This window comes from Bombus terrestris, chromosome 12 (assembly GCF_910591885.1).
Source record: "Bombus terrestris chromosome 12, iyBomTerr1.2, whole genome shotgun sequence".
In the NCBI taxonomy this organism is placed as follows: Eukaryota; Metazoa; Arthropoda; class Insecta; order Hymenoptera; family Apidae; genus Bombus; species Bombus terrestris.
Genome location: NC_063280.1, coordinates 8,163,510 through 8,186,917, shown reverse-complemented (window position 1 = coordinate 8,186,917; position 23,408 = coordinate 8,163,510). Strand labels below are relative to the sequence as shown.

The following is a 23,408-nucleotide window of genomic DNA, read 5'->3' as shown; positions in this document are numbered from 1 at the left end:
GATACGTCTGTATTTTAATTACTTTATATTTATATTCGACTTTTTCTTATATTTGCTTTTTATAGTACTTTCTCCTAGCGTTAGGCTTACTTACTCAGCGTGCTATAAGACAAACAAATTAAACGACAATCGCTGCGCTTATTTACCGTACTACTTGGATATGCAAGCGACGATGAGATCTTGAATCGGCGAGTTTGTTTTCTTCGTTTCTGCAAAACGTCTTAACTTCCTTTGCTCCCTGCATATGGTAGAACAATCTTCGTACTTTGCTCTCAGCTTTCAGTGTCAGTAACTTGAAGCAGAATTAAAGTTAGAAATATATAAAGAAATATTGGAACTTCATATTGCTACGTACGAAGCATTGAGAACGCAAATGGATTATTTCCGATACGCAACAAACTTTTAGATGTCGTAAAAGAACGTCGTCCTCCCATTTCGACAGTCGCTGTTTCGAAAGTTCCCGAAACATTGCGGAAGCTTAACCATTTTCTGTCGCTAATAAAATTACAAAGTAAAACGGTCACTTCTGTGCAACTTAATTCTACATTATATAACAGCTACGCGTACTCTATGTTCGACGAGTATACTCGTCATCGTTTACCTTCCGTCACGCATTTTAGGTACACGCCTTTCAAAGTTTTCAAAGAGATTTAAACAGCTGACTGATTAAAAAGAAAATGTTGTCGAGCGGTAATTTTCCACTCGACACGCGCCACTTTGGTGTCTTCCATCGCCAACGATCCGCCTAATGTCGAATAAATTAACTGCGCGTTCCATTTTTCCATCGAATCAGCCGGTGATCAGCCTGGAAATTTGTTAGCGTTAATTTGTCGACCACGATATCCTCGAGACAACGCACCGCGTTGCGACATTGTTCAGAGATAAAAACGAACAGCAGGGGAAACACCGACAATGGCTCGTTCCCGTCAAGGTTTATCGGCGCAGTTGATAGTTGAGGCTGGTCCGGGTTCGCGATCGCCGCTATCCCAGGGTATTTCGAAAATTCGCTATCAGTGACGCGACAAACGCGATAAGCCCGAAAACCGCCAGCGTAGCCTGCATGGCCAGGCAGTAAATCTTCGATGCATCCCGCGTCCAACGAGACGTTTGATTTGTTCGTATCGGTGCGCGTGATTCTCGGGGAAACGGAAGCTGTTACGAAGGATCGCAGGGTTTTGTCGATCGTCTGTCTTCGATAGCGAGATCCTTTAACACGCGGACTACCAGACGCCAAGTCCCATAATGGGTCGTTCTGGACCCAGTTGCTAGGCTCCTCGTTCTCGTAGCGCTTTTTTGGAGAAATTTATAGCGGCAGAGATGAATAGCTTCTTATGCAATTTTCCGATAAATCATAAATACGAACAAATCAAAAGAGAAAATATAAGCAAACGATGTGTACGTTGCACAGTTCTAACGTAACATGGTCTTACTTTGGGACGCAATATCTCGACATCGGTAGCTCTGAGCTTCCTCAAATTTTAACTACGTGTACACTGTGTCCTTCTTTGCGAGTAGCTAAAATTTCATGCAATATCTCCCGGCTCAGTTTCTCGGAGAACAAGGTGAAGGGAATCTGAAGATATTCGCGTGTTCTTCGCGATAGAAGTGCACGTCTTAAGGTACTCGCAGCGTAGACTGTCTTCGACGGTTATCACGCAGCAACTGGGTACCAAGGAAAAGTCGAAAGTACGTAGTTTCTTATATCCGACGAGTGAGGTTCGTTCTTTGAGTCGTTCGTTCTGAATTCCTCGCCACTTTGTTACACCGTCAAAGGGATAGAACGTAATATCCGCCTGGTAATTTGAAATCCTGGAAAAGGTATATCGACGTAACAATCATAAAGTAATTTTACGATTCTAATTGCACGATACTCCACTTAAAAGAATGCAAAAATACGCGCTAGTTAATCAAACGTAACTGATTAATTGCGAATTACAAAAGACAGATGTTGTTCCGGGGGAGTAAATCAGGGACGACAGTTCTCCTTTGGGAGAACAAGCATCTTGATAGACGTTACGCAGATGCTTTGAAAAGCCTGCGGTAACCAGTCACGCGTCGACTCGCATCCACGAAAGATACGACCTCATTTCGCCGCCGGAAGTCCGCTGCGGAACGTTCGAAGAACCGCAGCAGCAGCAACAACAGCGAGCAAGCAAGCAACAATGAGAATTACTTTCCACAACATACCCCGGTTCTAATATTAAATTTTCCAGAAGCCCGCTTATAAACGACCATTTGATAATATTAAAACCGCCACGCGGAAGATCCATCACGGTTCGTCAAACCTGCGCCTGATCTTGTGAATATTTAATCATTGAAAACAGATATCGCGTGAAACATTTTAGAATCACGCGCAAACTTGTTGGATAATTTTTTCCCCAGGCTTCTTAGCTTTCCTAATCTTTCATCGTTAATCCCTCAATATATATATCTTTTTTAACACACACATACACATATACTCGGTTCTTCCACACACTGTTAACATACAAAATTTTATCGTTAAAAATATCTATAGAAAGTTCCCTTAAAATATACTTTCTCGAAGAGACTTTCTCTAAAATCTCCCTCGTTTCGTTATCTTTTTGCCAATCACTCTTCTTCGATGTTTTAGAATTTATTATTGGGAAAACGCTATTGAAATTATTTCTACTATTCCACTATTCTATCAATTTCTGTTATTCTTAAGCTCGTCTGAAGCTTCGTTGCCCAAAAGAAATTCCTACAATTCCTTCTATTCCATTGTTTCTTATAATCACCTCTTAGTATTCGAAAAAAGAGAGAGAGAGAGATACATATTACATATGAAAAAATAAATGTTTCGAAAGCAATCTCCATGTATTGTATTGTTCGCTGTTCAAACTTGCGAGTGGCATAACAAACGACTCTGTTTCTAGCTATAGCAGTTTATCGAATGAAATACGACGGGGGAAAGGGAGAGAGAGAGAAAGAGCGAGAGAGATTCCGTCGCAGGTAGTGAAAAGCCTCATTCCGGTGTTGTTCGTTGCACGGTGAACGATCTGAAATTCGTATTAAACGACCGTGATAATTGTCTGTTCGCGGGAGACAGGTGGGTTAAAATTACGGGAGTACGCTCGAGACGAACGTAAACGCGCAGAGCCAATGACAAACTAGTTCCACTAATGAGAAGGAGATACCTCGGCGTCTGACTTTTCTAATTATTACCCGCCGCGTATTTGCGCTTGTTGAGACTGAACCCTGTGAAAACTCGAACGGCGGATGCTTCTGAATGAAGCGAAAACACGCTTAATTTACGATGTCGTGAATTATTTCGATATTCCAATTGAACAATGCGTTCGCAGTTGGAATTGGCGAGACTTTTCCTCTGTTTTGCACGCACAATGCGATCTTTTGCGACGCTGTTTCTTCTTTCTTTCCACGAGCTAATTTACTTTCTATACTCGGCCGCTTTTACAATCGTACGAACTACAATAAATGGAAACGAAAATCGCTCTTTCATAAGCTTAATCGAATTATCGTGGAGAAAGCGATAACAACAAGATGTTTCGTATTATATTTATGGGAGTGAAAATTCGCGGTTCTGCGCGAACAGTAGTAATCATCGAATGATTATATCAATTATACGCGGTATACGTTATACGGCAGCGTTAAAAGTCTCTCAATTTGGTAGGTACGCGGTTAACTTGTAATTTCGATAATTATAGCACAAAGGGGGAATGATATGTCCTTTCTCTGTGGTAGCTATCGGAGCCTCGATCCACGAAGAAATTTCCAATTTAATTAAAGCTAATCAAATAAATTTTTATGGAATTTTAACGTCGAATCTAACCACGAGAAATCAAGAGACAGAAAAATAGAAAAAAGGGAACTACGGTATTCAGATGTTGCTATCCATTAAGATGCAATGGTACTTCCGGTGTAGGTCGAGGGTCTCCTCGAAACGACATAATTCCAATGCAAACAAGTGTCGAGGGGAATAATCGAATTCTCTTTAATTAGCGACGGTAGTAGCCTCGAGGACGGTAAGCTTCTTTTGAAAAACACACAGACAAGTTTTAAGCTTACGAATTGAGAGAGACGTAAGAAACGTAGAAACGCGAAGTAACCATAGAATAACCGAGCATGGGTAAAATAACTTTGAGATCCACGTAAACCACGTGTCCATTTTCCTTGTTTCAGGTGTCGTAGAATGCAGCGATACGAAGCGCGGTGCTCGTCCGCGACGAGGCGATGAGAAGGCTGAATGGAGGCCGAGGAAGCCTCAGAGCCCCCTGGGGCTCCGACCAATGTTCCCTCGTCAGAATACAGCGAGATGAACCGTAGTGGCGCACCACAGCCAATCTAAACTGTCACCTGTTTCAATTACTCTTGCAATCTGCATCAAGAACCACGATTAAGGACACAACAAATAAATAAATACCATCGTCAACCAACGAAACACGAGAAAAACTGTAATACTCTGTTCGGTTCGCTGTTTAAAGAAGTATCCTGAAGAATTTATATACCTGAACACGAGATATAAACCAACGCAATTAGCCTAGGCAATTCTAAAGACATACTTCATCGCTGACACGGCCTCTCTTTGTTTCCTATCTAGACGCACAAGTTGCTTCAAATCGACAGAATTGTGTTTAGTAGAAACGTAGACCTCGCGGAGAAGGTCCATTGAAAGAACACCGTGCAACGAAAGATTAATTACCGATCGTTCGACTAACTATAAACGGGAAGAATTATTGCAAGAGAATGGCTGCACCAGTGATAGAGAAGAAGCGGTTCTTCTGCCGCGAATGGGCGTTCACCAAACTGTCCCACTGCTTGGAACAGAGGCCAGCTTCGAAGACGTGTGGCGTTTTGGTCGTTGGTGGCCCAGGAAGTGGAAAGACCGCGTTCAGTGCAGAATTAGCCTGGCCATCGGCTGGTGCCAATGCTAGACATCAGAGATCCTTAAACAGGAGATTGTTGGCCAGGCACTTTTGTCAGGCTAGAAGCGAGGCTTCGTTGTCACCAGCTCAATTTGTGAGGTCTCTGGTTGCTCAGCTTCTGCAACCTGGTTCGGATGGGATTCATAGGTCAGTGACTTTTATACAGAGATTCGTAACTTAGTCTTACAATACTATACTTATATTATACGCTAGAATTACGCTTCGATCGGGTGAAAATTATCTCTGTTATGCAGATAAATAAAGGTAGAATTTACATGGTTGGAAAATATATTCCACAATTTCCATTAATTCCAAACGATGAATCTAATATTACTATATTAAAACGATGATTTTTACAAATGATTTTCTTTGAACATTCCGCAGAGTGTCTTCGAGCTCACCGATACCAGGCAGCGCGACGACAACCAGCAACGCCACGACAGTGCCATTGACATCGAGGGAAATGGTAGCAGAAGCCTACGCGGAGAAACTTCGAACTGATCCAGAGATACAAGCCGCTTTGCAACCGGATGTCCTCGACAGAGATCCCGACGACGCTTTAAAGAAAGCACTGCTGTTCCCTCTATTAGAATTAGAGCCACCAAAATGTTGTCTGTTCCTGTTAGTCGACTCGATCGACGAGGGACAGACTCTGGATCTTCCTCAAACTGGCACCAGAGACTCGAGAAGGGAGAATGATAACGTCAGTAGGACGATCGCTGAATTATTGGCTAATCATCATCACCTATTCCCTCAATGGTTGCTTCTGGTTTGTACTGCTCGACGTCAGAGCAAACCCATCTCACGGATGTTCAGCGGCTTCCGGAAGATCCCTTTAGACGATCTAAGGAAGTCCTTGGTGGTGAGAGACATCCAACAGTATATCCTGGCACGGTTGGATCAAGAAGACGCGCTCAGGTGTGTATTTGTTGATATCGCATTTGTTGAAATTATTGGAACTTTTGATTGGTCTTTCCAATATCAAGCTTCCGTGATTGTTTGTAGCGTATAAACTGATAACTAAAAGTTAACACCTGTAATTACAGTCGCTAAATACGAGTTAATTTTCATTCATCCAGGCAGCACATCTCGCGCGACACAGCCGAGATGCTGAACCAGCTGCACATCAAGAGCAACGGCTGTTTCCTCTATCTAGAAAAAGTTCTCGACGGAGTAGCCGAGAACTTCATCGTTCTACGCGAGGTTCGCGAGATACCAGGCACCTTGAACGGTCTCTACCTATGGCTGTGTCAAAGGCTCTTCAGTCGAAAGCAATTTGCCAAAGTCCAACCTCTATTGAACGTGATCTTAGCCGCAAAACTACCCATCACCCAGGAGATACTCTACAAATGCGTGAAAACTGCGTGCACCAACATCACCATAGAAGACTTCAATCGACGTCTCCACCTTCTACGCAGAGTCATCTCTGTTTCTCGTGCAGGAGCGTTGATGTTATTCCATCATAGCTTCGCAGAATGGTTGCTGGACGTGAAACACTGCACGCAGAAGTATTTGTGCTCCGCTGTGGAAGGTCACGCGATGCTGGCCGCTTATTACACCCTTCGCGGACCGGAATTGAACGCCGATGAGATCTGCGTGCTTGGACAACACCTGCAACGGTCCATAACGAACGTCGCCACCACAAATTGTAACCTGGACGTGCACACGCTTCAAGTACTCTGGATGATAGGCAGCGGAGCACCGATAGAAGATTGCTACCTGGACAGCTCAGAGTGCATCCTCTGGCCCAGGCAGGAAGTGAAGCTGTTAAAACTGTTGATCGATGCGGGCGCCAAGCCCTCGGAAAAGGTCGTCGAGGACGATGCCAGCAAGGATGCTGTCTCTTCTAGTCAAGTAATTAATTTTGAAAGCTTGCGTTTATTGGGAAACTGGAATTTTAAAAGCGAATACTTGTTGCTGTTGTCTTTGAGTAAATTGATCTGTCGATTAAATTTAGACTCTAGCAATTAAGAGAATGAAGATGTTTATCTGACAAGGAGTGGACAACGATTTGAAATTATTAATTTTGTTAAACGACAGTTTTAGGATACGTAGTAAGCTTCTTCTTATTTATATATCATAGACAAAAGCAATTCGCGATTGCGCAAGGACTAAAGCCAAAAATAGAATTCGTATAACTGTAATGTTTGTCACAGGTCTCGCAAGACGTAAGCCCTATGGATGAATCTCCCAGCGAGCCATTAACGGAACTGCTCGGCGAAAGCGGGGACATCAATCAAGCTGATTCTTGCGGACGAACAGTGCTGCACACGCTTGCTGCAGACGGTAATGCATCTCTGCTGGAGTTGGCTCTGGCGACATGTCCTCAGGTAAGGATCAACCTCTCCCATTTTTAAAAAGCTGCATCATGATTTATACCAACAATGCATTTTTCATATGCCGAACGAAGAATTATAAATTTACAGAAAAATATTTACAAAAGAAAAATTTTCTTAATGTTCTGTACAGTCTAAAGCATAGTATGTACAATTTTAGAACACACAAATGGATTCTCTATGGAAATTTTAATTACACTGTGGATATTTGTGCATTTGTGGTAATTTCAATGTAAAAATGCATAGCTATACAAAGACACGAGCATAAAATAAAATAGTCATTATGATATTTAGTGAATATGAAATTGCATAAGCATTTTACAATATATAGTTAATAATTAATCTCGTTTGACAATTATATTGACTTCCCTAACGTATGTACACTAGCATTTATACCGTAATAATTGTAAGTAGACATCATAAAGAGCAGTCTTTAAGGGAAAGCAAGCTTACAATGTAATAAGGAAGAAGCATAAACGAATCATAAAACATTTACCGCAACTGTACCGGTTTACGATCTTCCCTTATTAGTTGCAGCAATTATCATAAATACAACGCTTGTCAAAAGTTTCTAACTACGGTATAATCTCATTATATTGTTGAAGTAACGACTTTCTGAAAATAAAGGACCAGGTACACAATTTGTACCTGGGCTCATAAAATACAATTTTTATTAACATATTATTTGAACCAAAATTGGTATATAGTTTGGAAAGTGTTGGCAGTCACTCTGTAGAAAAGTAGATTCACATAAATTAAAACCCTTTATACCAGTGTTTCCCTACACTTTTTGAGTCGCGATACTTTTTTATGATAATGAAATAATCGCCCTTCTCCTACACAAGAAAGTATTTAATAAGATAAATAAAATGAATTTTCAGGTATATAATTTTAATTTATATTTATAACTAGGGCTAAGAATCTCTAGATAAATACATAATAAAAAGTAATAACCAAAGGCTTCCATATGAAAATTTTTTTAGTAAAACTTACCAACTTAATATGTATTTAATTAATAGAGTAAAAATAATAAAAAAGATTTCCCAACCACGAAAGAATCGCAAATCCTAAAATTCTACAGATTAGCAAACCGTGTTTAATGCCATGTTATATGTTGCATATTTTCTAATCACGCAGGCAAAACTGGAAGCCACTGATCGTCACGGTCAAACACCCTTAAATCTGGCAGCGAGACACGGTTATGCAGACGTAGTACGAGTTTTGCTGGCTTCAGGGGCCTGTGCGGATCACGCTGACTGCGACGGATGGACAGCCCTGAGAGCTGCTGCCTGGGGTGGACATACTCAGGTAATCGTTTAAAATAAAACAACAGAACTCGAGACATTGAATCATCTATCCTTAACAATGTCATCATCATCCTTGCATACAGTTGAGAATATAGTCGTTGTTGATACACGTTTAACAGACGAAATAACATTTGATTGCAACACGAGTTAACAGTCAAATAATACACAGTAACAGTCGATTAATATATCTGAATATCTTAATGAGGATTGCAAGTATTGAAGTATGATGATAAAAGGGGGAAGTCAGTGGAGGAATATAAACGGTGAAATAAAAATATAGGTAGTCGAAATGCTGCTGGAGCACGGGGCAATGGTGGATTGCGCCGATTGGGATCAACGAACCGCGCTCAGAGCAGCCGCATGGGGTGGCCACGAGGACATCGTTAAAGCGCTTCTGCAGCACGGCGCCGACGTCAACAGAACCGATGACGAGGGTAGAACCGCCTTAATTGCCGCTGCCTACATGGGTCACAGCGAGATCGTCGAACACCTTCTAGACTTCGGCGCGGAGATCGATCACGCTGATAACGACGGAAGGACTGCCCTCAGCGTAGCTGCCCTATGTGTACCCTCCAATCATGGCTATGCAAAAGTTAGTTTCCGTTCCCCTCGTTTTCACGGCTGTCGAGAGATAAAGAAAGGCAATGATGTTATGGGACAAGCAAGAACGAGATACTTGCAAGATCGTTGCACAAAACACTGCTGGAACACGAATACTGTTTCTCTTCATACGTACTAACAACGAAATTTTAGTTTGTTTGATATCATTCCATTATCGTATCACACTATTGTTTTTTGTTTCTCTTTTTTTTTTTTTTTTTTTAATATTGTGTAAGGTAGTTAAAGTTTAAGAAGATCGTAAGTGCGATCTGATTAATCGATTGATTTTATGCAGACACTAGCTGACATTAGAAATCCTTAATCATTTTAGTGCTGACGTCTTTAAGCTCGCTGCATTCGAATTTTTATGTCCAATCCCATCTCCAGCGAACTGAAAGGCTTTTAACGTGTTGTGATGATCTTTATACACTATATATATAGGGTGATAAAAAGAGATATCTAAAATTCCTATTAAGAGATCCTAGTAACGCTCAGCACTAAAATGCACAAGTAACAGTCAGTTGAAGCATGAAAACTTTAAATTTTGTATTAATGAAATTACGCGAAGTTATTTACTTGTGAGATCTCGGTATACGTATATAAACGAATATATGATCTTCTGTCACAGGTGGTTACGATCCTCTTGGAAAGAGGAGCTGCAGTCGATCACCAGGATAAGGATGGCATGACACCATTGTTAGTGGCCGCGTTCGAGGGACACAGAGACGTTTGCGAGTTGTTATTGGAATACGAGGCAGATGTGGATCATTGCGATGCTACGGGGCGCACACCTTTGTGGGCAGCTGCCAGCATGGGTCATGGATCAGTGGTCGCTCTTCTCTTATTCTGGGGATGTTACGTTGACAGCATTGATAACGAGGGCAGGACCGTTTTGAGCGTTGCTGCTGCCCAAGGCGGTACTGATGTAGTGAAACAATTATTGGACAGAGGTATAAAATACCTTCCCTTTCCTCCCGATTATTTTTATCTTAATTCAGTATTAAGTCCTCTGAATTATTTTTGGAGGTAACTTGCAACATGAATCTTCGATATTTTAGGCTTGGACGAGCAACACAGGGACAATTCAGGATGGACGCCATTGCATTATGCGGCATTCGAAGGGCATATCGATGTTTGCGAAGCATTACTGGAAGCTGGAGCCAAAATTGACGAAACTGACAACGATGGGAAAGGCGCTCTGATGCTAGCCGCGCAAGAAGGACACGCTGCGTTAGTTGAGAGACTCCTGGAACAACATAGAGCACCGATCGATCAACACGCTCACGATGGAAAGACGGCTCTAAGGTAATTTAGTAATAACGATACCTTGGCTAAATCCTCTATCTGTTTCGTTTTATAAAATATCTTCATGGTGTCAATTGCAGACTCGCAGCTTTGGAGGGACATTATGACACCGTCAGGGTACTACTGAGTCATAATGCAGATGTGAATGCGAAAGATGCTGATGGAAGAAGCACTCTTTATATCCTTGCTCTGGAGAACAGACTGGCGATGGCGCGATTCTTGCTGGAGCATGCGCGAGCTGACGTGGAAAGTAGAGACTCAGAAGTAAGTATAAATATTCTTGTATCTCTTTAGTTGCTTCGTATATGTTTGTAAATTTAATGTGATTTTCCAGGGTCGAACACCTCTGCATGTGAGTGCTTGGCAAGGACACGTCGAAATGGTAGCTTTGTTACTAACAGAAGGCAGTGCGAGTGTAAACGCCTGTGACAATGAGAATAGAACTCCTTTACACTCTGCTGCCTGGCAGGGTCACGCAGCCATTGTCAGACTGCTTCTGGAACATGGAGCAACCCCTGATCATACTTGCAACCAAGGCGCAACAGCTCTGGGTACTGATAATGACCAAAGTTTGATCAGTAACATGACTTTTTTCTCACATACTTGACTATCACCATTGTTGTATTTATATAAGAAAGTAATTAAACTGGTCAACATTCTTTAGGTATCGCCGCACAAGAGGGTCATGAGCACTGCGTACGAGCACTCTTAAATCACGGTGCTGATCCCAGTCATTCTGATCATTGTGGTCGAAACGCTATCAAGGTGGCTGCCAAAAGTGGTCATGACACCGTGGTCAGGCTACTCGAGGAACATTCGGCTAATCAACGAAGTCTGAGGCCTGGTATCAACGGAGGTTCGTCTATTTCTCATAATTCTCCAATGCGTAATTTGTCGTCATGTCCATAATTACGTATATTATTTATTACGTTATTACAATGCATATATAATGCAGGTGGAAGTAGTAGCGCTACTTCGGTGACATCAAACTCCACAGCTGAAACGAAACCATCGTCTGCAATCTTGAATCCTCTGTCGACGCAATACAGTCCAGCAGAGTCACCTGATTCGACGAAAAGAAGAAGCTGCGTGTCCTTAGGCAACAATTCCAGCAACAGCAAATCCAGCAGTAACTTGACTGGTAGCACAAAGAGCGATCAAGGGAAATTCAACCAGAACTCGATGGTGAATCAGGTAATAAAAGTAGGTAACAATTGTTGTTTCTAATGCTTTCCCGATTAACTCTCTTGTGTAACTTAAGGAGCCAGTTCGAGCTCTCCGATACCACTTCCAATCGGCTCTCATCCGTCACGTTCCATCATCTCTTTCTGGCTGCATGTTTTGTTTATTCTGTTTTCATGCACCCGTGTACAGATCGTTATTTATACAATGCCACTCTTCGTACGAAGATTTTGTTTAAATGCAATCTACTAACTCTCTCGAACAACCTGATGCACATTTAAAACGTACATTCGATTGATTTTTATGCAAACGTTAAAGGCCAACTCGATCTATACACGTTACGAATTTGATTCCTATGGAGAACCACGCGTTATCTGACTGCTATAATTTTAGACACCATTATCTTTCACGCAACAACTGCAACAATGCTCGAGGGGAGCGAAGAGTCGTCCGCTCAGCAAACTTTTGTCACCTCTGAAAAGCGAACCGCAGAGTCCTATCTACGCTTCGCCGCCTCATTCGCCGTTAAGCGACAGCCTGATACCCTACTCGCCGACGAATACGAGTCCACCTAGTGCCCAGACCGCCGCGAACGTGATACAGAGTCAGCTTGGAGTATCATTGTTGACTGGAAACCAGAATATACCATACAAAGCGCAGATCGGAGGATACAATCACACGTCAGCCATTTACGAACCGATCAACATAAAGACAGAGATCATCGATAAAAACGATATTAGCAAACCGTTTGAATTAACAAACGAAATGTTAGGTTTAAGCGTAACGAAGGACAAGAAAAATGGTCTTGACGAGAAAAGAAACTCGGCCGACACTCATTTCACTAGGGACACTCATATGAGGATAATATTGGGAAACAGTGGCGCTGGTGTTGGCAGAAGCGTGAAACATACCTCTGACCATACACCTGCCAGGTAAGATTGCGTTTCAATAATATAATAAAAATGTTAAAGAAACTCCCTCCACATTGTGTCCTAAATATAAACCACTAATAATAGTTAATTGATTGTGAATTGTTTATAAAACATATTGGAGCGACTTTTCTAATAGACTATATTAGAAATTAAGCATGAAAGACACTTTCTGAGAGGACTGTTTTTTTTTTTATTACAGTGCAAGCAATGCAAAACCAAAGCGCAATGGCTTGGTTTCCAACCCAGCCATGAGATTAGTAGCAGGTGTTAGAAATGGAATTGAAAATGCAACTAATAGAAATAAGCCTATTACAACACGAGTTAATGGATTTCAGTGGAAGGCCGAGGCACGAAAGGAAACACCTTTGTAGGGACAGGTATTGACACAGTTTCACTTTTGAGGGTCATAAAAATGTCTATGATACAAATACAACGTATTTTGAATGATTGTAAAAAAACAATAAATCACCAAACACTTAAAGAAACGTTTGATTCGTATGAAATTGTACAAATGTTTACAGCATTGTATTTAATTGTATTTTTCTTTACAATGCACTGCATAATTCCATTATGCTTTACAAATATACATACTTACAATTTCCATTCAATCGTACACTTTAGTATTAGAATTTAAATATTTTCATCCCTTGAAGTTTTTATTTAATTCAATTTTAATTTGAAAATTATTGAATGATAAATTTTTAAGTTTCCTTCTTCTCTTTTTTTTTTCTTTTTTCTTTTTTTTTTAATATTACAGTACTTGAATGACATACATACATATATATATAATATTATATATTATATATATTATATTATATATATATTATATTATATATATTATATATATATATACAATTTATAAGAAAATAGAAGTAGCTGATCCTTATGCACTGTAATTACAGTGTTCAATTTTGGAAGTGGTATCAGTAGATTTTTGTATTCCTTTTCTACTAAATCATAACTTATAAATATTTTGCATGATCAGAAATAACTATACATATATAACATTAGATTTTACGATAAGATTAGAAATTTAGCAAAACATGAAATTTAAAGAGTTTTAATGTTTTAATCTTTTCAGAATAATCATCTCACTAATCTACGTTTAAGTGTGTCGTGTCGAGTTTATTATTTACGTAATAATTAACAATAAAGCAAAAAAACAAAGACAAAGGATTAATCAAAATCTTAATTTTTTGTGATGTAGGTTGTGTTGTCAGAAACACCTCAGCAGGACACCGGAATCCGTTATTGCGGCTGGCGAATCGTAATCACCAAAAAGCGGAAGTCAATAAACAAATTCTTCTCTTTTTATTTGAGCAAAATCAAATTACCTCATATGAAAAAGTAAACGAAAAAGAATATGATTTATAAGAATTGCTGTTGAATAAAAAAGAAAGAAGATGAAAATTGCGTAATACAAAAAAAAAACCAAATATTAAACAGTATAGAGAAATATGTAGATCTAGATATGTAAACTTTACAAAACATGACTTTGTATAAATGTAACGTTAATAAAATTCTTTACTGATCTCACTAATACTTCATATAAACGAAAGAAATAAAAAATGAATTAATTATTGCAATCTTTAAGGATTAATAGTCATGACTTTGATGGGCGAGGACGACATAATATGAGATTTTTTTTCTTCAGAAGACTGGGTGCAAATGAGATGCATAATGTGATGTGGATTATGCAGAATTGTAAAGATATGTATAAATTATATTGAGCAATTTAAGAAAAAATATACCATTATAATGCGAACTCAGTTACAAATACGTAAAATTATGGCCTGAAAATTAATAAAAACGTGTGTAAATACACATTCTTCATGTACTGTGCACGATCATATTTATTATATTGTAATAGATGCAAAATAAATAAAAAGTAAAATATCAATATTAGTCATTTATTTATTTATATGATAAGGCTATTTTTTCAACAAGCTAATTTGAAACAGAATCATTTAAGGAGTATAGTTGTAAGATAAAAGTACAACTATCTCTTATATTGTATTATGATTGTAAAAGGGTCATAAATATATCTCTGTCATAAGATATCTTTCTCAAGGTAATGTTCCCTATTTTTAAGTAGTGCTTCATCCATATCCTCAACACTTTAGATAAAACAGTAGGTTTCATAAAAAGTTATTTTTTTCTGAAAATTCTATAATAAAGAAAAAATTTTCTTGTATCATTACATTAGATAAGAATCCTTATCTCGTATACATACAAAGTTCTCTCTGATTTTGCGTTATTAACATTTATGTAAAAAAAATAATTTAATGATTTTTAATACAAAATACAAGCTCCTCTATACTAAATCACAATAATTTAGTGACAAATATTAGTAAATTGATATATAATGAATATATTAAAAGAAGTACTGAGACAGAAGATAATATTATGGACAGTTATTGGTGTATGTGCTGGAATTTCATTAGGACTCATTCTTAAAACTTTTACTCTTCAACCATGGACCAAACGAAATGTAATGTATCTAAAGTTTCCTGGAGAACTATTCATGAGAATTGTAAATTGTCTAATATTGCCTCTTATAACATCCAGTATAGTGAGTGCTACTTGTAACTTGAAAAAATCAGGTAAGTATAAAGCAACTTACATTGTCATCATTGCTAAACAAGAATTTCTTATTACAAATCTTAAAATTCTAAAATGCGTAGGCCGCATTGGAACAATGGCATTATATTACTATACAACGACAACATCACTTGGAATAATATTAAGTGTTATACTAGTTCAAACAATAAGACCTGGTGATTTACTTAAAGATAAAAACATCATAACACAAAATACAACCAGATATTCAATAACAGCAGACACAATTTTAGATCTATTTCGGTAGTTCATGTATAATATTAATTTGTTTCTTGTTTTTATTCATTCAATCTATTTTCTTTATTTATATTACAGAAATTTTATCCCAGAAAACATAGTGAGTGCAACCTTATTCCAGGTAATAAAATTTTATAAGTTTCTATCTTTCATCTGCAGCTATTATTATGATCAATTTAATTAAAACAAATTACAACTTAATACAACAACTTATAAATTTGAACAACAACAAAAATAAATAAAACACTATTTCAGTATCAAACTGTATTACAAAAATCAAAGAATGAATCAGGTATGTTATAGCAACATAAGAAAGAGACAAATAGAGTTTATAAAAATTAAATTAAAATTTAATTTCTATCTTTTAGTACCAATTGATGAATGGAGAATAGATCATATGAATGTACCAGGAACAGATGTATTAGGATTAGTAGTTTTTAGTTTAGTCTTGGGATTAGCAATTGGAGATATAGGTGCAAAAGGAGAACCTTTAATAAACTTTTTTCTATCTTTATCAGATGCAATGATGAAGATCATGAGTTGGGCAATAATGTAAAATTACTAAATGCTAAATACGATAAAAAAGATGTCATTAACTTTTATTACATGCAAACATATCCATTTTATATAGGCTAGTACCAATAAGTGCACTATTTCTTATTTCTGCAAAAATTCTTGAAGTAGAAGACTTTAACAGTTTAATAAAAAGGCTTGGAATTTATATTTTAACTGTCTTTAGTGGTTTGCTTATACAAGGTTTAATATTACTTCCTCTAGTGTATTTTATATGTACCCGTCAATCTCCATACAACATCATAGTTAAACTTGGACCAGCTTTTGCTACAGCATTTGGTACATCATCAAGGTATTTAAGCTAAGACAATATATTGTTAATTTATTGCTTGTTAATAAAATTATTATATTATATACTTTATATTTATATTTCAGCACAGCTACAGTTCCAGTAACAATATCATGCTTGGAACGCATTGGAATACCTTCTAAAATATCTAAGTTTATTGTACCAATTGGAGCCACCATAAATATGGATGGTATAGCATTATATGAAAGCATTGGTGCAATTTTTATAATTCAATTGCATGGATTACAATTTTCATTGTTCAAGATCATAATAATCTGGTTTGTATAATGATAAACAACCTTCCTATATAAATTTATGAATTGATAAACAACTTTCATAAACATAATTAAAAATAATAATTAGACTATGAATTGTTATTTATTGAATTGTGTTTATAAAATTGTGAATTACATTTACAGAAAATCTAAAGGTGCAAACATGTAGAGAATGGATATAATATGTAAAAATATGTGAAATATTTGAAAGTGCTTATTATAATATTTAGGAAGTAAATGAATTCTCTACATAGGTTTAATTCTTTTAACTGTAATTATAAAAATATAAATTTGCATAAAAATCCGTAGTCTAATAATAATAATACAATAATATTGGTAAATTTGCAGTATAACATGTACTTTGTCGTGTATTGGTGCTGCCGGCTTACCTAGTGGTGGTTATGTAATGTTAATAATGGTATTAAATTCCGTGGGAGTTCCAGTAGAAGATGTTTCATTAATTATCGCCATTGATTGGTTCGTGTAAGCATCCAACGATGTATTTATGAGATTTTAAACATTCATTAAAATATTAATAATCACAATTTATGTTTAGAGACCGTTTTAGAACCACTTTAAATATCATAGCAGATGCATTAGGGGCTGGCATAATAAATCATCATTATAAAAAAAGTAAACAAAATTCTATACCAGAGGAAATAGGATTATATACTTCCGCGTAATAGGTTGAAATTTTAAGTAAATCAAAAATTATTGAAATATTTGGAATGTAAAAAATAATATTAAACGTTATTAAAAATATACTCATTTATAAACAAAATAATGTTTGTATATTGTAAATGTAAACTTAAAAGATCCTATTATATTTTTCTTCAAGTTTTATAAAGATATTCGATATGTTTTTCCATGATTTAAATCAATTTTTTTAAATTTACATTACATATATAAATAATAAAATATTCATCGAAAGAAATTTAAATTTTACGAATTTAAGGGTTTTAAGAATTTCACTAGTCTAGTAATGTGTTAGTAATGTGTGTTGACAATGTTGGATAGTTATTTGCAATGATCTTCATGGTTTCAATTAAGAATATTTTACAACTATGTCTTTTTCACTTTTTTAATATACGATAAGAATTACTAGCTATAAAAATTACATTTTATCAACGTGAAGTATATTGAATTTAAATGTGCTCTTACTAACGAGTCGAGCCAAGATAAATAAATAAAACCACGTGATCAAAATCTAGAGAAAACAAGATGAAATCTACTATCAAATAGACAATTACTTTTTCAAACATTAACCTCATTAACCTTAAACTAAATTGAATACATGTGTACTGTTATTTAAAGAATTATTTATCAGGTTTAGTAGCTCAATTTAAACATTTTCTATAATAATATAAAGCTATCATCTGAAAATTATAATTCAATAGTAATCAACTATTAACTAAAATCAGTTATACTTTTCCAAATTCGACTGATTGAACAAAGTATAGATATTTTTAAATGTATCAAAAATCCATTAAAACAAAAACGTTTTGAAGCACTGCAAACACAACTATGTACAATATACTCTATGTTAATAAACTAGCGAGCGTACCTAACCTACTTAACATACTGCTGCAGCGATTCCCGTGACATTTTCTAGAAGTGAAAAGTCTATCTATGTGAACATTGCATGTATAGGGAGAGAGATTTCAGAATGGCGACTGTCTTTACTTAGGAGAGTACTTATTCCCGCCCAGAAATTGTGTAATTAACGTGTGTCTTTGGAAAGTTCCATGTGATTTTCGTTGCGTATTTACTGAAAATGATAATAGAGAATCCGGATCAATTCAAGGCGTGGCTCACTGCCGTCTTGGAGCCACTGTAAGTAGGCCAGCTTGTCCGAGCACAGTTTTAGGTGTATGTGTACGCATTTGATGTTGTAAATGGCCGTACATGTGCTATGCTTTACACCCTATGCAGAATTATATTTACATGTATTACTGTTGCCTGCTTCTGAATGATTGTTGATGGATCATTTCGACTAGCGATCCTCCGTCAAATTTATCGTGTTCTTAATAATAATCAATCGAGTAATGATATGCCCCATACTCACGACTATATCGTATCTATTTTACAGCGAACGCATTTCGAATAATTGAACATAGTTTGCTCAATTATGTTGCATTTTAACCCGCAACACATGTTTTATATGTGTTTTATTCAAATATACCAATAAGAACACACCTTTTATTTGCTAATCCTCCCACATAAACAACTTAAGCAATTACTTATTCCATAACAATTTGTTGACAGTAATGCTTATTTAAAACATCGTTTACCCTATGGTAAGGGATCAATATTCGAAATACCTTTTTATTTTATATATGATTTTTATTATAAACTTCCTAGTAATTATATATTATTACATCTAAAATAAAAGATACTTTAGTTAAAGACATATTTCTAAATATGTTAAAATTTAAATCATACATATATATTGAATTAGATCTTTTATATTACTTAAAATAATTCTTTCATTGATATATAATTAGTTAATTGCAAACACGTAACTAACTTCATTTATTCATTTGTAATTTATTGATTTAATAAAGTTTAACCTTTTGTTTTGCATTTTATAACCTGTAAACAGGTTTCTATTGCAACATATTATAACTGACAAAATAAAATTTTACTGCATGGCTTATTACATTATTATGTTCCATAATTATTTATTATATATGCGATATAAGATTTTAAATATAAATTTAGTTGTTACATAATTTTTGTATAATTTAATATATATTAATTTATAATTTTTTATGTATCTATCATATAATAGACATAATTATTTTATAATTATTTATTCCAAAACATTAATATTAATATAATCTTACAGTTGTGATGCAGATCCTGCTGCATTAGCAAAATATGTATATGCTCTCGTTAAGAAGGACAAAACACTAGAAGAGTTGCGAGGTGGAATGGTTGAACAGCTTGATGTATTTTTGCAGCAGGGTATGTTCATATTTTAATATTCAAGCAGTATTGGAAAATTTATTTTGTATTATGATATCTTTTTTTTACAGAAACAAAGAATTTTGTGGAATTGTTATTTAAAACATTAGAGACTCAAGAATATGTACTTCCGCCTCCAAAAAGTGATCCAGATGGTGGTGGGACACCACCAGGTGTAAATCCACCACCACCAGCATTAACTACAGATAAAGTAACTGAAAGTACAATTGCAATTACTTCTATGAATACAAATCCCCCGGCTCCACTTCAAATGAATGGATCTGCACCTATGGCAATAGGTAAACGTGAAACTAGAAAATCAGATTCTGATAAAGTTGACAAAGAGAAGGAAAAACGTTCTAGGAGTCGGTGAGTTTTTTTTTCAAATTGTTAAAAAATCTTACAAGTTGTGTGTAATACAATTTTTTGGAGTATAATCTATACATATTTCAGAAGCGGTCGGATGAGGTCCCGAACAAGGTCTCGTTCGCGCTCATGGGAGAGAGATAGACGTAGATCAAGAAGCAGAGAACATATTCGTCGTGATCGAGAACGTGACAGAAGTCGGCCATGGAGAAACGAATCGCCACCAAATACACGACGACATGACAGAAGGTCTATACAAAATTTATTTCAACTAATAAGATATTTGAATTCTTTTTTTTCAATACTTACTTTATTTTATAGACGGAGCAGAAGTCGTAGCACATCACCAATACGCCCAAGAATACGAGATGGTCCTGATAATCGTGATCATAGAGCACGATTTAGAAATCGATCTCCGACACCACTTCGCTCTAGATCCCGATCAAGATCATTAGATCGTAAAAAGATAGATCGCACTGAAAGGATGGAAGTAGATAGAACAGAAAGAATTGACGGGAGTCCTGGCGGAGGTACTCCAACACAGGATAGCAATCATGGTGATGTAGACATGAGGTTGTCGACTACTAGTCAATCAATTCAAAGCGTCGTTGCCGTCGCTTCTAGTGTTCCAAATAACCAGCCAGGTTTTCAAGCCAAGAGGAGGTGCAGGGATTTTGATGGTTTGTATTTATTATCAAGAGATTTCAAAGAAGAATGTAGGGAATTTTGTGTAATAAATAATTAATATTCACAGAAAAAGGTTACTGTATGAGAGGTGATCTCTGTCCCTATGATCATGGTACAGATCCTGTTGTATTAGAAGATGTAGCTCTAAGTCGTGTTCTGACCTTTGGCCCACATAGTGCTCAAGCACCAGGAACAGTACCTGTAACAGCAGTACCAGAACCACCCCCAGGACCTAATGGAAATGCTCCACCACAACACCTCCCTCTCGCAAGTTTACCTCCTCCACATTTAAGGAATCAACATCATTCTGATATGGGTAAGTATTTTTTATTCATATATAAAATGTTAATACATAGTAGTAATAACGGTGTAATGTGAATCTTGATAGATGCTTTTGCGGAATACAATCCAGATGCACCAAGTATGGAGCCACGAATGCCATGGGGTAGACATCCTCAACCTGGGCCTGGAATTTATGGGAGGGGTCGACGGGAACTGATCAGTGTGCCAGTAATTCCACATACAAACTCGTCTGAGATACCACATACTCAAACAAATCCGTTAAAACGTAAACAAGCATTTGATTTTAATCGTCTTGGACCAAAACAACGAGTGGTACATAATCCAGCTAATTGTTCTCTGGAATTAAAAAAAGTTCCACGTAGCCTGAACAACATAACCCAGTTGAATAATCATTTTTCAAAATTTGGTAAAATTGTAAATATCCAAGTTAATTTCGGCGGAGATCCTGAGGGAGCGTTGGTTACCTTCCAGCTACCAGCTGAAGCAAAGGCTGCATACAGAAGTACGGAGGCTGTGTTGAATAATAGATTTATCAAAGTTTTTTGGCATAACAATGTTAACAACAATGCAGCTGGTGGTGCTATTGAGAACGTACCACCAGGTATTATTACTATTTATATTTTTTTCCATACATTTACTTCTTCACCAATTATTTTTTTATAAAAAGATTCCATATTTAATACAATGCTCCATTTCATTTAGGATGCCGTCCTTCTGTCAAAGAACGATTAGGTGCTGCTGTAACTGCACCAGCAAAAACTGAAGAAAATGAATATATTCCCACTCGTCGTTCAACCGAAGAACAAGTCTCACAGACTTTGGTTCCAACATCGCCAAAAACCACCACTGTTCCTACGCGAGAAGACAAAGTTCTTGCAATAAAAAAGACACAAGAAATATTAGCCGCTAAGGAAACGTTAAAGAAAAAACAGGAAGAGAAACGTAAAGAAGCATTAAAATTAACTGCTGATTTGCGTAAAAGAAAACAAGAATTATTAGATAAGCATTTAATAGAAATTCGAGCTTTGATTGACAAAGCTGAAAAGAATCCAGAACAAAAAGATGCAATTATGGCAACAATCAAAACGATGCAACAATCTATTGATAATTTACGTAAAGACTTGGCTGCGAACGGCCAAATTGGTGGTAACAAAACGCAAATCAAATCTAGAGAACAAACCCAAAAAGAGATCTTAGACGCAGAATTAGATTTAATGACCGCGCAACAGGAAGGACAAGATGCTGGAGAATTGCAAAAGAGATTAAATGAATTGCGAGCACAAGCTGCTGCATTAGGTTTAAATGCAGGACCAACTGCTGGTCGAGGTATAAGATCTAGTAGAGTTATACGAGGTAGTCATGCATTATCATATAGGGGACGCGGCAGAGGAAGCTTTGCCCATGTTTCAGTAGATCATAGACCTACGAGTCTTCTAGTCTCTGGTTACGAAACCGAAGAAAAGGCTGAAGTTTTAGCACATTTTCAAGTAGGATTTTATTTCTATTTTTTTGTACATGTGTATGTTTCTACTTTTGTTTGATCATATAAATGAAAATCTGTATTATTCGTATTTCAGCAATTTGGAGAAATAGTGAATCAAATAGTAGATGACGCAACGCCTTCGATTGTAATCAATTTTAAATCAAGGAAAGAAGCTGAGATAGCTTTAGTAAAAGGACGCACATTTCAGGATAGATTATTGTCTATAACTTGGGTCTCTGGACATCATCTACATCGTGGCGGTGGTGGTACGAATGCAAATGCATCTGTACAACTTTCTTCGCGTTCTGAGCAAGCACCACCACCCACCGATGAAGATATTGACTTAGAAGTGAGTCATTAAAATTTCAGATTACGATGTAATTTCTAAAAACGCAATTACCTGTATTTTATTTTATTTTTATTAAAATCTCCTAGTTTTTTTCTAACATACGAATAAATAATAAAAATTGCGAAATATTTTGTTCATCTTTTACATGGTACAAACCTGTATTTGTTTAATAGGGTAACGCTGAGGCATTACTTCTCGAAGAAAACGAAGAAGAAGAAGACGAAGATGGTGAGTCGCGAAGCTGGCGGCGATAGCAGCGTCAGCGTTATTCGTGACAAAACCTTCATACCAACTACAATGACTGTGTGATGATCTGGGCGAATCAATATATGCTCAGCACTTGCGCCATTGCTGCACTGTCGTTTAATGCGACAAATGCCATGATTTACATGAAAAAATCAGGTTATGACCTCATACACGTTATTATGAGTGTTACACTATTTGTTAATATTATTAAATATATACACATGCGCATTATAACGGTATTATAAAAACATGTGCCGTGTCAAATTGCGCATCGTGAAATAGAAAACAGATATACAAGTTTCCAAAAACAAAAAAATTAACCAAATTTATCCCATTATTTGTAGAATAAAATCGCTATGTTTTGTATGGGAAACATCTTATTCTGAATTCAAAGTCCTTTTTCTTTGTGTGTAGAATTGTGAATTGTCTCTTGTTATTTCTTTCGAAATAA

The 23,408-nt window shown here is 36.6% G+C and overlaps 3 protein-coding genes and 1 long non-coding RNA gene across 15 annotated transcripts in view; 3 read left to right on the top strand and 1 right to left on the bottom strand.

The window, feature by feature from the left end:
• The window catches only part of LOC100645921 (ankyrin repeat domain-containing protein 50), a 223,642-nt gene extending 209,179 nt beyond the window's left edge, over nt 1–14,463 (top strand). For 3 of the 7 annotated variants that reach the window (XM_012315016.3, XM_012315014.3, XM_020865736.2), the window contains 15 exons: nt 4,159–5,048; nt 5,286–5,819; nt 5,981–6,755; nt 7,058–7,231; nt 8,375–8,545; nt 8,825–9,136; nt 9,773–10,094; nt 10,203–10,449; nt 10,530–10,713; nt 10,784–11,000; nt 11,114–11,305; nt 11,405–11,652; nt 12,025–12,563; nt 12,763–12,940; nt 13,771–13,973. In XM_012315016.3, coding sequence (XP_012170406.2) covers nt 4,723–5,048; nt 5,286–5,819; nt 5,981–6,755; nt 7,058–7,231; nt 8,375–8,545; nt 8,825–9,136; nt 9,773–10,094; nt 10,203–10,449; nt 10,530–10,713; nt 10,784–11,000; nt 11,114–11,305; nt 11,405–11,652; nt 12,025–12,563; nt 12,763–12,934 — 4,413 coding nt within the window. In that variant the 5' untranslated portion in view covers nt 4,159–4,722 and the 3' untranslated portion in view covers nt 12,935–12,940; nt 13,771–13,973. Of the gene's footprint in view, nt 1–4,158; nt 5,049–5,285; nt 5,820–5,980; nt 6,756–7,057; nt 7,232–8,374; nt 8,546–8,824; nt 9,137–9,772; nt 10,095–10,202; nt 10,450–10,529; nt 10,714–10,783; nt 11,001–11,113; nt 11,306–11,404; nt 11,653–12,024; nt 12,564–12,762; nt 12,941–13,770 lie in introns of all 7 variants that reach the window. The other 4 variants (XM_003399753.4, XM_012315017.3, XM_048410802.1 and 1 more) reach the window with 4 other exon arrangements.
• A 133-nt stretch (nt 14,464–14,596) lies between these two features.
• LOC100651015 (excitatory amino acid transporter 3) lies at nt 14,597–17,337 on the top strand. 5 transcript variants are annotated; one of them, XM_020865739.2, is made up of 10 exons: nt 14,933–15,054; nt 15,132–15,166; nt 15,248–15,425; nt 15,498–15,540; nt 15,675–15,711; nt 15,788–15,971; nt 16,051–16,284; nt 16,368–16,559; nt 16,905–17,039; nt 17,113–17,337. In XM_020865739.2, the coding sequence occupies exons 3-10, from the start codon at nt 15,262–15,264 to the stop codon at nt 17,237–17,239; spliced, it is 1,116 nt and encodes a 371-aa protein (XP_020721398.2). In that variant the 5' UTR covers nt 14,933–15,054; nt 15,132–15,166; nt 15,248–15,261; the 3' UTR covers nt 17,240–17,337. The 5 variants fall into 5 exon arrangements, 4 of the variants coding, with proteins under 4 accessions (XP_012170411.2, XP_020721397.2, XP_048266761.1 ...); XR_007225905.1 differs by lacking the exon at nt 17,113–17,337 and adding an exon at nt 16,701–16,827 and having other exon boundaries at nt 14,597–15,166; nt 16,905–17,101; XM_012315021.3 differs by having other exon boundaries at nt 14,597–15,166; nt 16,905–17,033.
• LOC125386066 lies at nt 15,993–17,075 on the bottom strand. The gene is made up of 2 exons (XR_007225906.1): nt 16,946–17,075; nt 15,993–16,584 (listed from the first exon to the last, which is right to left on the bottom strand). It is a non-coding gene; the product is annotated as an uncharacterized LOC125386066 (long non-coding RNA).
• An 828-nt stretch (nt 17,338–18,165) lies between the features above and the next one.
• LOC100646035 (RNA-binding protein 26) lies at nt 18,166–23,330 on the top strand. 2 transcript variants are annotated; one of them, XM_012315022.3, is made up of 10 exons: nt 18,166–18,389; nt 19,405–19,523; nt 19,595–19,892; nt 19,980–20,138; nt 20,211–20,569; nt 20,644–20,892; nt 20,965–21,480; nt 21,582–22,366; nt 22,457–22,711; nt 22,885–23,330. In XM_012315022.3, exons 1-10 carry the CDS (start codon nt 18,331–18,333, stop codon nt 22,963–22,965), a joined length of 2,880 nt encoding a protein of 959 aa, XP_012170412.1. In that variant the 5' UTR covers nt 18,166–18,330; the 3' UTR covers nt 22,966–23,330. The 2 variants fall into 2 exon arrangements, with proteins under 2 accessions (XP_012170412.1, XP_003399802.1); XM_003399754.4 differs by having other exon boundaries at nt 18,167–18,389; nt 19,977–20,138.
• The last annotated feature ends 78 nt before the right edge of the window (nt 23,331–23,408 follow it).